General features: G+C 41.9%; 1 protein-coding gene across 2 annotated transcripts in view; it reads right to left on the reverse strand.

Annotated features, from left to right (window-relative positions):
- Positions 1-12,718, reverse strand: part of NEK5 (NIMA related kinase 5) — a 91,772-nt gene that overhangs the window by 53,999 nt on the left and 25,055 nt on the right. For both annotated transcript variants that reach the window (XM_030813438.1, XM_003270124.4), the window contains exons 9-13: positions 12,548-12,602; positions 9,827-10,027; positions 9,668-9,749; positions 7,475-7,608; positions 559-740 (exon numbers count right to left, since the gene is read on the reverse strand). In XM_030813438.1, coding sequence (XP_030669298.1) covers positions 559-740; positions 7,475-7,608; positions 9,668-9,749; positions 9,827-10,027; positions 12,548-12,602 — 654 coding nt within the window. The remainder of the gene's footprint in view (positions 1-558; positions 741-7,474; positions 7,609-9,667; positions 9,750-9,826; positions 10,028-12,547; positions 12,603-12,718) is intronic.

Here is a 12,718-nt window from a genome sequence, read left to right on the forward strand (position 1 = left end):
AGGCGGATCACATGAGCTCAGTGGCTGCCTGGTGAGAGGGTACCTGAGAATTTGAAGAACCAACTAACAAGCAGGTATAGGGCTGACATAGAAAGAAGGGACTAACATGGCCAGGCACGGTGGCTCATGCCTGTAATCCCAGCACTTTGGGAGGCTGAGGCGGGCAGATCACCTGAGGTCAGTAGTTCAAGATCAGGTTGGCCAACATGGTGAAACCCTGTCTCTACTAAAAATACAAAAATCAGTCGGGCATGGTGGTGCACGCCTGTAGCCCCAGCTACTGGAGAGGCCGAGGCATGAGAATCGCTTGAACTTGGAAGGCAGAGGTTGCAGCGAGCTGAGATTGCGCCACCGCACTCTAGCCTAGGCATCAGAGTGAGACTGTCTACAAAAGCAAACCAAAGAAAAAGGTCAAGGGAACTATGTGTTTAAAATGAAGATTTGGAAAGTTCTTCTTGGATTATTTGTGTTAGGAGAATTTGAATTTCAGAATAATGAATGTTAATATATAAAGATATTTTCAGATTAACCAAAGCTTAAGCTAGACCACAATATTACCATTGACTTGGGGATGGACCATGCCCCATTTCCTGACCGTAATCCTCAACTCCAGTATTTTCTTGAGGAATAGTGTGATAACTTGGTTTGTGGGCTCTCCTCCTCAGCATATCAAGTTGAGCATAATAATAATCATAATGTCCACAGACAGCAGCAAGTTTGGGTCTTTCTATCATTTTTATCTGAAGAAAAGAAGAGGGGATGTTTTTAAAAACCATAATACAGGCTGAGTGCGGTGGCTCACACCTGTAACCCTAGCACTTTGGGAGGCTGAGGGGGGTGGATCACCTGAGGTCAGGAGTTCAAGACCAGCCTGGCCAACATGGCAAAACCTTGTCTCTACTAAAAATACAAAAATTATCCAGGCATGGTGGTGCACGCCTGTAATCCCAGCTACTCAGGAGGCTGAGGAAGGAGAATCGCTTGAACCCAGGAGGTGGAGGTTGCAGTGAGCTGAGATCATGCCACTGCACTCCAACCTGCGCAACGTGGGTGAGACTCCAGCTCAAAAAAAAAAAAAAAACCATAATACAAATTTATAATACTTGACAATATGACAGTGACCATAGCTAAGATAAGGCACTGAAGGTGTATTTTTGCTGTTTTTCTTCCATACTTTTTTTTCCAGAATAAAATAATCTTGGAGTCCCCAAATCCTAGAGTACAAAAAGACCTAACTACTAGATAGTATAGTAGTTTACAATTTTGCTGAGGTATGGATATGAATCATGCATACTTCATGGCTAGTATGTGAAAAATACTTAGCTAGTGAATATGCCCAGCCAACCTCAGATCCAAAACTAAACTCAGAATTATTATTTTCTATTTTTCATAAACTCATTTATACCTTACCATACTTTACAGGGAAATAAAAAGTATAGTGAAACTCATACATATGGGGGTTTGTAACATTTTTAGTTTCTGATAAATTGACTAAATGCAAAATGGTATCATGACTTAAAGGAAAGAAGATGCTGAATCAGAATCATTCTTCCAGAGAAAATATAAAAAAAGGTCATATAACAGCCATGATGGGCATATCACCATCCCAGCCCTCACCACCCTTCCTAACCAGAACAGAATGAGAACAGGAGAACCAGAAATGACAGTTTATCTTAGAACTGAGTAGAAGCCACTGAGCTAGAAGACAAGAAACAGATCAAATTAAGATATAAAAGCCAGTCAAGATCTTCTTGCTAAAGAGCAAAGTGGGGTCAATTTAACGTAAAGCGTGGCAACTCTGTCTAGTTTACAGTTAATAATAAAAAGAGAAAAAAAGATAAAACTACTGGAAAGACCTAGGAACTAATAGTTGGGAATATGAATAACAAGAACAATTAAAACCAGTGTCCTCATGTAAAGAGGTAACATGTTATATTCTTTGTTTTTACTGCTATATGTTTCATGTATGTTACATTGGACCATATGAAATTGCACATAATTGGCCAGGCACGGTGGCTCACGCCTGTAATCCCAGAACTTTGGGAGGCTGAGGCAGGCGGATCACGAGGTCAGGAGATCGAGACCATCCTGGCCAACATGGTGAAACCCCGTCTCCACTGAAAATACAAAAACAATATTAGCCGGGTGTGATGGTGAGCGCCTATAGTCCCAGCTACTCGGGAGAATGGTGCAAACCCAGGAGACGGAGCTTGCAATGAGCCAAGATCGTACCACTGCACTCCAGCCTGGGTGACAGAGCAGACTCCGTCTCAAAAAAAAAAAAAAAAAAAAAAGAAATTGCATAGAATTGACCACCATTAATCTAGAAAAATGGCATTTTCATATACTTCTATTTAAATATTTAAGTAAATGTATAAAATTTAGTTCATTTATCTAAATACAAATGATATGTTTATTTTTAAAATATTTTCTTTTCTTTTTAAATTCTGAGACAGGATCTCACTCTGTCACCCAGCCTGCAGGGCTGTGGTGTGATCATACCTCATTGCAGCTTCAAACTCCTGGGCTCCAGAGATCTCCTGCCTCATCCTCCCAAGTAACTGGGACTATGGGCACATGCCACCATGCCCAGCTAATTTTTTTTTTAATTTTACTTTTTGTAAAGGTGGGGTCTCAATGTGTTGACCAGGCTGGTCTCGAACTCCTGGGCTGAAACAATCCTCCTGCCTCAGCCTCCCAGAGTGTTGGATTACAGGTGTAAGCCACTGCACCAGCCTATTTTTAAAATCTTTTTTTTTTTTTTTTTGAGACGGAGTCTCTCGCTCTGTCGACTCAGCTGGAGTGCAGTGGCGCAATCTCAGCTCACTGCAAGCTCCGCCTCCCGGGTTCACGCCATTCTCCTGCCTCAGCCTCCTGGGTAGCTGGGACTACAGGCGCCCGCCACCATGCCCAACTAGTTTTTTATATTTTTAGTAGAGATGGGGTTTCACCGTGGTCTCGATCTCCTGACCTCCTGATCCGCCCACCTCGGCCTCCAAAAGTGCTGGGATTACAAGCGTGAGCCACCGCGTCCAGCCTTTAAAATCTTTTAAAGCAAGAAGTAGTTTTCTTTGTTTTACAATTTCACCTGTATACAACCTAGAAGAAAATACTACTAATGACTTATTGAAAAGTGGTAAGAAATATAGAAAAGTATAGAAAGGCAATAAACAGTTTCTTTAAAATTTTCTCTAACATCCCAACAGTAATAGGAATATCAGAAGTAGTTCCTGCGGAAATCAATTTTACCTTTTCAAGGAAGTGGAAAAAAGTGTGTTCAACAGTTCTCGTAACTTAATTCATCCTCAAATCTTTTAGATGTGTTTTCTCTTCTACAGGTCTGATAAAGAGTCCTCTGAATCACAACATACTTTTCTTATTTCTTTAATAAAATTAAGCCCTTAGGCTAGGCATAGTGGCTCACGCCTACAATCCCAGCACTTTGGGAGGCTGAGGCGGGTATATCACTTGAGCCCAGGAGTTCGAGAACAGCCTGGGCAACACAGTGAGACCCTGACTCTACAAAAAATAAAAACTAGCTGGGCATCATGGTGCATACCGGTAGTACTAGCTATTCAGGAGGCTGAGGTGGGAGGATCACTTGAGCCTGGGAGGTCGAGTGATATGCTTTGGATTTGTGTCTCTGCCCAATATCATGTTGCATTGCAATCCCCGATGTTGGGAGACGAGGCCTGGTAAATGGATCATGGGGGCAGATTTTCCCCTTGCTGTTCTTGTGATAGTGAGTGAGTTTTCATGAGATCTGGTTGTTCAAAAGTTTGTAGCAGCTACCCCTTCACTCTTTTCCTCCTGCATGTAAGATGAGCCTGCTTCCCCTTCTGCTGTGATTATAAATTTCCTGAGGCCTCCCCAGCCATGCTTCATGTACAGCCTGCAGAACTGTGAGCCAATTTAATGTCTTTTCTTTATAAATTACCCAGTCTCAGGTGTTCTTTATAGCAGTATGAGAACAGACTAACACAGTACATTGGTACCAGGAGTGGGGTATTGTATAAAGATACCTGAAAATGTGGAAGTGACTTTGCAACTGGGTAATTGGAGGAGGTTGGAAGAGTGTGGAGGGCTCAGAAGAAGACAGGAAGATGATGGAAAGTTTGGAATGTCCTAGAGACTTGTTAAAATCATAGTGACCAAAATGCTGATAGTGATATGGTCAATGAAGTCCAGGCTAAGGAAGTCTCAGATGGAGATGAGGAACTTATTGGGAAATGGAGCAAAGAACACTTTTGTTATGAATTAGCAAAGAGGTTGGATGCATTGTGCCACTACCCTAGGGATCTGTGGAACTTTGAACTTGAGAGTGATGATTTAGGGCATCTGACAGAAGAAATTTCTAAGCAACAAAGTATTCAAGATGTGGCCTGGCTGCTCTAGCACCCTATGGTCATATTTGTGAGCAAATAAATGATGTAAAACTGGAGCTTATACTTAAAAGAGAAGCAGAGTGTAAAAGTTAGGAAAGTTTGCAGCCTGGAAAGAAAAACCCATTTTCTGGGGAGCAATTCAAACCAGCTGCAGAAATTTTCAAAAATAAAGAGGAGTCAAATGTTGCTAGCCAAGATAATGGGGGAAATGCCTTGAAGGCATTTCAGAGACCTTTGAGGCAGCCCCTCTCATCACAGGCCCAGAGGCCTAGGAGGGAAGAATGGCTTTGAGGACCAAGCCCAGGGCCCCACTGCTCTGTGCAGCCTCAGGACATGGTGTCCTGTATTGTGGCTGCTCCAGCTCCAGCCATGGTTAAAACAGCCTAAGGTACAGCTCAGGCCGTTGCTTCAGAGGGTGCAAGCCATATATCTTGGTGGCTTCCACATGGTGTTAAGTCTGCAGATGCACAGAGTGCAAGAGTTGCGGTGTGGGAGCCTCCACCAAGATCTCAGAAGATGTATAGAAAAGCCTAGACGTCCAGGCAGAAGCCTGTTTCAGGGGGACCCTCTACCAGGGCAGTGCAGAGGGGAAATGTGGCATTGGAGCCTCCACACAGAGTCCCCACTGGGGCACTGCCTAGTGGAGCTGTGAGAAGAGGGCCACCATTCTCCTGACTCCAAAATGGTAGATTGAACAACAGCTTGCACCACGCACCTGGAAAAGCCGCAGACACTCAACAGCAGCCTATGAGAGCAACCGCAGGGGCTGTAGTCTGCAAAGCCGCAGGAGCAGAGCTGCCCAAGGCCTTGGGAGCCCACTCCTTGCACCAGTATGCCCTGGATGTGAGACATGGGGTCAAAGGAATTTGGAGCTTTAAGATTTAATGACTGCTCTGCTAGGTTTTGAATTTGCATGGGGTCTATAAACCCTTTGTTTTGGCTGATTTCTCCCTTTTGAAATGGGTGTATTTACCCAATGCCTGTACCCTCATTGTATTTTGGAAGTAACTAACTTGTTTTTTATTTTACAGACTCACAGGTGGAAGGGAGCTGACTTGTCTCAGATGAGACTTTGAATTGTGGACTTTTGAGTTAATGCTGAAATGAGTTAAGCCTTGGGGGACTGTTGAGAAGGGATAATTATATTTTGCAATGTGAGAAGGACATGGGAATTGGGAGGGGTCAAAGGTAGAATGATATGGTTTGGATTTGTGTCCCTGCCCAAATTTCATGTTGAATTGTAATCCCTGATGTTGGAGGAGGGGCCTGGTGGAAGGTGATTAGATTATGGGGGCAGATTTCCCTCTTACTGTTCTTGTGATAGTAAGTTCTCCAGAGACCTAGCTGTTTACAAGTGTGTAGCACCTCCCCCTTTGCTCTCTTCCTCCTGCTCTGGCCATTTAAGATGAGCCTGCTTCCCCTTCTGTCATGATTATAAGTTTCCTGAGGGCTCCCCAGCAATGCATCCTGTACAGCCTACAGAACTGTAAGCCAATTAAACCTCTTTTCTTTATAAACTACCCAGTCTCAAGTAGTCCTTTATAGTAGTTTGAGAACAGACTAATATGTCAAGGCTGCAGTGAGCTGAAACATGCCACTGCACTCTAGCCTGGGTGACACAGCAGGACCCTCTTTAAAATAAATAAATAAATAAATAAATAAGTTAAGCCCTTTATCAAATAAAGGGCAATAACTTAAACAATCAGTTTTTTAAAAATGTTTATATACCAACACATTTTCTAAAATGTCTATATATCAAGTAAACACTTAGTAAATACACTTCCAAATGGTTCTCTAATTTTACCATGAGCCTTCTTTAAAAATACAATTCTTTAATTAAAAGACAGTAGCCATTTTATCATTTACATACCAGAAGCATTTCACTAGTATGACCTAAAAGATTCAACACTCTGTTGAAGTGAATTCAAATAATTAAACACAAAGAATCACTAGGGAAATATCAACTATTATATCATAAAAACTTCTCAATCCTATACATAATATGTCAGAATTAAGAATATTAAATGCAGAGTGTTTTCTGTTGCTATGTTACTCCCTTTTCCTATACAGAAAAATCTTATTAAAAATTAGAAGAATTTCAGTTATAAAAAGAAAATTAAGCCTAAAGTATACTTATAAGAGCATACAGCATGGTTTTATAAAATATAAAAACTAGAAGTTGTCCAACAAAATACCATTATAATGCTCAGTACAGAATACTTTATTGTAAGTACAAAATTTGTGGACTCCAAACAATAAGCTTGTACCTCATGAACATGTGCAGATAGGTCTGTCAGAATATACCATCGCTTAATGGGTAAAAAAACAAAAGAATGAATAAGACCTACTATTTGATAGCACAATAGACTGCCTAAGGTCAATAGTAACTTAACTGTACATTTTTAAATAACTTACAGAGTATAACTGGGTTGTTTGTAACTCAAAGGATAAATATTTGAGGGGACAAACACCCCATTCTCCATGATGTGCTTATTTCACATTGCTTGCCTGTATCAAAACATCTCATGTACCCCATAAATATATACACTTACTATGTACCCACAAAAATTTTTTTTTAAATTAAAAAATTAAAGAAAAAGAATATAACAGCCGGGTGCAGTGGCTCATGCCTGTAATACCAGCACTTTGAGAGGCCAAGGCAGGCTGATCACAAGGTCAGGAGTTCGAGACCAGTCTGACCAACATGGTGAAACCCTGTCTCTACTAAAAGTACAAAAATTAGCCGGGGCCGGGTGCCATGGCTCACACCTGTAATCTCAGCACTTTGGGAGGCCCAGGCAGGCGGATCACGAGGTCAAGAGATGGAGACCATTCTGGCCAATATGGTGAAACCCCATCTCTACTAAAAATACAAAAATTAGCTGGGCATGGTGGCACACGTCTGTAGTCCCAGCTACTCTGGAGGCTGGGGCAGAAGAATCTCTTGAACCCGGGAGGCGGAGTTTGCGGTGAGCCGAGATCGCGCCACTGCACTCCAGACTGGCAACAGAGCGAGAATCCGTCTCAAAAAAAAAAAAAAAGAATATACCATAGCTAAAAAACACAAAGGAAGGTTTAGAATGACTTACAGATCTGGCCTTCTGGGCTCCAGCTGGTGGTCTCCATTCATTTCTATGCAATATAGCATTCCTTTTAATTGGCACAGATATCCTTGATCTTGGTGGGCACTTTCCCTGGAATCTCACTTTTTGTATTTTACACTCTTAATTAACCAAAATAAAAGAGCTTCAATTTTTTTAAAAGTGTAAACCGTTAATACTGATACTTGTAAGAGTATAAACATAAGCTACATTTCATAACACAGTAAGTTTACTTTTTAGCCAGAGATATTTTACACACAGTGAGAGTACTGATGAAAAATATGCAATTTCTTTAAATGAAAAAAAAAAAACATTTTTTCAGAGTCCCTTTGCATATTTCTAGTAATACATAACATCACTTTTTTTCAGAAAAATAGAAATTAATATTAACATTTACAGAAACAATACGTATGGGGTAATAATAAAAGTTATTAAATTTGGTCATTAGAGCTTGGGTTATCAGGCCACTCCATTCATGCCACATTGTTTGGAATTTATGAGTAGATCTTCTCCCTTTTCTTTTGTTGAGACAGTCTCGCTCTGTCACCCGGGCTACAGTGCAGTGGCAGGGTCTGAGCTCACTGCAACCTTCACCTCCCGAGTTCATGCGATTCTCGTGCCTCAGCCACCCAAAGAGCTGGGATTACAGGCATGGGCCACCATGTCCAGCTAATTTTTGTATTTTTAGTAAACACATGGTTTGGCCACGTTGGCCAGACTGGCATCAAACTCCTGGCCTCCAGTGATCTGCCCTCCTTGGCCTCCCAAAGTGCTGGGACTGAGATATGAGTAGATCTTCTAATGCTTGTCTTTATCTCCATCAAAATTTGTTCTTGGGCTGGGTAAGGTGGCTCGCACCTGTAATCCCAGCAATTTGGGAGGCCAAGGTAGGAGGATTGTTTGAGCTCAGGAGTTCGAGGCCAGCCTGGGCAACACAGTGAGACCCCATCTCAATAAAAAAAAAAAATTGTTCTTGTTCTCCTATCTTACCTAGATTAGAAATATGGACAATACACTGTCCCATACTCTATACTTGTCTATTTTCTAAACATTCTCAATCTAGACTGGTATACAACAATGTCAGTCAAATTAAATGGCAAAGAGGCTCATTCATTTTCTCTTTAACTTTCCTTGATTTTAGAATCTCTATCTCAATGGATAACATTTCCCAATCATGGATTCCTTTGAGAGGTTTTCTGCTCCTCCTGATATTGTAAGTCCAGGCATTCAGTTATAGCTAAATTCTGGGGCTTTGACTTTCACAGCATCAAATGAATTAGTAATTTTCTCTTTCTTAATGCACCCCTCCCTCTGACACACAGCTTAGCTGATTCTTGACACCAGGACTAAAACAGTTTTCTCCGGCCGGGCGCGGTGGCTCACACCCGTAATCCCAGCACTTTCAGAGGCTGAGGCGGGCAGATCACGAGGTCAGGAGATCGAGACCATCCTGGCTAACACAGTGAAACCCCGTCTCTACTAAAAAAGTACAAAAAATTAGCAGGGAGTGGTGGTGGGCAGCTGTAGTCCCAGCTACGCGGGAGGCTGAGGCAGGAGAATGGCGTGAACCCGGGAGGTGGAGTTTGCAGTGAGTGGAGATCGCACCATTGCACTCCAGCCTAGGCGACAGAGCGAGACTCCATCTCGAAAAACAAAAAAAATAGTTTTCTCTATTTATTACTACCATAAAATATCTCCTGCCTTCTTTGGGAACCACAAAGTAACAGTTCTTACTGTTACAAATTAGGCCCCGAGATCCTAACTTCAGCTCCAATGGTCTTTTGCAACAGAATTCTTAATTGCCAGTCTATCCTCTTTCAGAAAAATAAGTTTCATCTCATCATCCATGTCTATCTGCAACCTTCTCCCACTCTGTCCCTTCACTACACAAAAGTTAAGTTTGGGCTCAACCTCTTCAAGCATCTCTATTAGCATGTCCTCTGCTTCATGGAGGTTTCCTGACTAATGAGAAGGAACCCTGCAAGTCATGCATGAGCTAGATATACAACTTTCAGGCACACTCACTAGTTGCCATTTGACAAGATGATTTTTCTCCTGATTATACTGCTTGTATTTTTTAAATGTCCACTTTCAATATGTTTGGTGAAATTTCCTTGCATTACTCTCTGTGTGAGACATGTGTAATAAATACTTTTGATTGCACGGCAAAATCACACTTACTCTGGACCACCTTCCCAGCATGTCGAGAAGCTGGCGCTCCTGCTCTGCATATAAGCATGTGATTGAATTCTTCCTGAATGACCTAAAACCAAACACACGTGTCAAGGACCTGCAACCCAAAATCTCTGCCAAAATCCAAACGGTCACCTCAAAACTCACCTCAGGGGTCAAATATTTGGGAATAAGATTCTCTAAAAAGGGCCTTTTCAAAATGGAATTTATGGATGGTCGGTCTCGAGGAGATACTTGAAAGAGCTGAGATATCAAGGAATGTAGCTCACGAGAAAACCTTGGAGATACTGGGGCAAAATGTGCTTGACAAATCTTCAGAACCAACTGCTGTAAGTTGTTACCCTCAAACTGAAAGGACAAGGAGCAATGATACTAAATCAGAGAAAAGTTACTAAAGTAACAAATAATAAAAGTGTTAAAGTAACAAATATACCAAGAAGCAAAACAATGTTTTTAAATTGTAGTTAGAAGCACTAGGGTCACCTGTAATTCCAGCAATTTGGGAGGCCAAGGCAGGAGGATCACTTGAGCCCAGGAGTTCAAGACCAGCCTGGGAAACATAGACCTCATCTCTCCAAATCATGGTTTTTAAACATTTGCTGGGCTTGGTGGCATGAGCCTGTGGTCCCAGCTACTTGGGAGGCTGAGGCAAGAGGATTGTCTAAGCCCAGGCGGTCAAAGCTGCAGTGAGCCGTGATCACGTCACTGCACTCCAGCCTGGGTGACAGAGTGAGACCCTGTCTCAATCAAAAAATAAAAAAGAAGCACTATGGTCCACCCTACATTGTTTTCACCAACTAATCTTTCATAAGCAGATACTGCAGTTACTCAACAAGATGCCATGTTATTTAAAACAAGTTTTTATTTTGTTTTAATTTTGTGTTATTATCAAAATAATGTTTACTCGTAATAAAAAACTGGAAGGTATAGGAAGTTACAAAGACAGGGGAAAATATGTATAATTTTACCACTCAGAGGTATAGCTCCTCCTGATCTTTTTTAAAAATGATGTTTATTTTACAAAGTTGAGGTCATACTGATATGAAATTTTACCTCTTGCTTTTTAAAATTAACATAAACATTGTTTAATTTCCTCTAAAATGCTTCATAGACCAGAAATCTTCTATTGTATGAAAACAATAGTTATTTATACATAATAATATTCAACACCATGGTGCAGCAATAAAGGTACACATTGGCCTGGCATGGTGGCTCACGCCTGTAATCCCAGCACTCTGGGAGGCCAAGGTGGGCAGATCACCTGAGGTCAGGAGTTCAAGACCAACCTGGCCAACATGGTGAAACCGACTCCACTAAAAGTACAAAAAATTTAGCTGGGTGTGGTGGTGGGCACCTGTAATCCCAGCTCCTCAGGAGGCTGAGGCAAGAGAATTGCTTGAACCCAGGAGTCGGAGGTTGCAGTGAGCTGAGATCGTGCCACCGCACTCCAGTCTGGGCAACAGAGCGAGACTCCATCTCAAAAAAAAAAAAAAAGGGGGTACACATTTTGGTCAGACACTGGCTGTGCAACCCTTGACAATAATTAATAACAGTAATGACAGCTGTGGAAAAAAGAGTTGATGTAGCAGGCTCTCCTCAGAAAGGCCTGCTTAGAATGTTGGCCCGTGGCTGGTGTCTAGGAACTAAGATTTCAGAAGAATTCCCACCATTCCCTGAATGTTAAGAGTGGCTCTCTTTGCCTCAGCTATTTATGTGAACAAAATAGTTTATGCTGAACACCTGCTTTCTTTCCAGGAGTCTGGAAGTTTGGCATATGCCAGGTAGAGGGTGCCTATGTGACCAGTCCCCAGTAAAAATCCTGGGCACTGAGTATATCCGATGAGCTTTTTTTTTTTTTTTTTTTTGAGACGGAATCTCGCTGTGTCGCCCAGGCTGGAGTGCAGTGGCGCAATCTCGGCTCACTGCAAGCTCCGCCTCCCGGGTTCACGCCATTCTCCTGCCTCAGCCTCTCCAAGTAGCTGGGACTACAGGCGCCCGCCACCATGCCCAGCTAACTTTTTGTATTTTTAGTAGAGTCGGAGTTTCACCGTGGTCTCGATCTCCTGACCTCGTGATCCACCCGCCTCGGCCTCCCAAAGTGCTGGGATTACAAGCGTGAGCCACTGTGCCCGGCCCCAATGAGCTTTCTTATAGATCGCATTTCACAGGTGACGTGGGTAACAATGCTGGAGGATTTGGCACATCCCATGTGACTTCTGGGAAAAGACTCCTAAAAGCTTGTGCCTGGTTTCCTGTGAACTTTGCCCATGTACATTTTCCTTTGCTGAACATATCTATTCATACACTAATTAATTAATTAATTTATTTATTTATTTTTTATTTTTTTTTTGAGATGGAGTCTCGCTGTCACCCAGGCTGGAGTGCAGTGGCGCGATCTCAGCTGACTGCAGTCTCTGCCTCCTGGGTTCTAGCGATTCTCATGCCTCAGCCTCCCAACTAGCTGGGACTGCAGGCACGCACCACCATGCCCGGCTAATTTTTGTATTTTTAGTAGAGATGGGGTGTCACCATCATGTTAGCCAGGTTGGTCTCCAACTCCTGACCTCAAGTGATCCACCCGCCTCTGCCTCCCAAAGTGCTGGGATTACAGGCATGAGCCACCACGCCAAGCCCACACAATTTATTTTTAATGGAAATATGCTACACATACTATTCTCCAACTTGGATTTTTTACTTTATAATATTGCTTGGACATCTTTCCATGTCATCTATCATTATTTTAAGTAGCTTATCCATATAATTTTTAACAATCTAATAAAACCAAACATTAACCTTTTTCTCCCAGAAGTTAATTTCTTTTCTACAATTCCAATAATTCAAGATTAGTCTGACAATGAGCATACTTACAGGATGTTTGAGTGTGCAGAGCTCATATAAGACACAGCCAAGAGACCAAATATCCCTAAAGAAGATAAGAGTTTACATGCCAAGAAAATATCCATAATTCTTAATAAAAGCTTTTATCCTTACAGTGCCTTAAATTTGTGTTACTTTACAATTTTATGTAAGTTGATCAGC

Source organism: Nomascus leucogenys, chromosome 5 (genome assembly GCF_006542625.1).
Source record: "Nomascus leucogenys isolate Asia chromosome 5, Asia_NLE_v1, whole genome shotgun sequence".
Classification (NCBI taxonomy): domain Eukaryota; kingdom Metazoa; phylum Chordata; class Mammalia; order Primates; family Hylobatidae; genus Nomascus; species Nomascus leucogenys.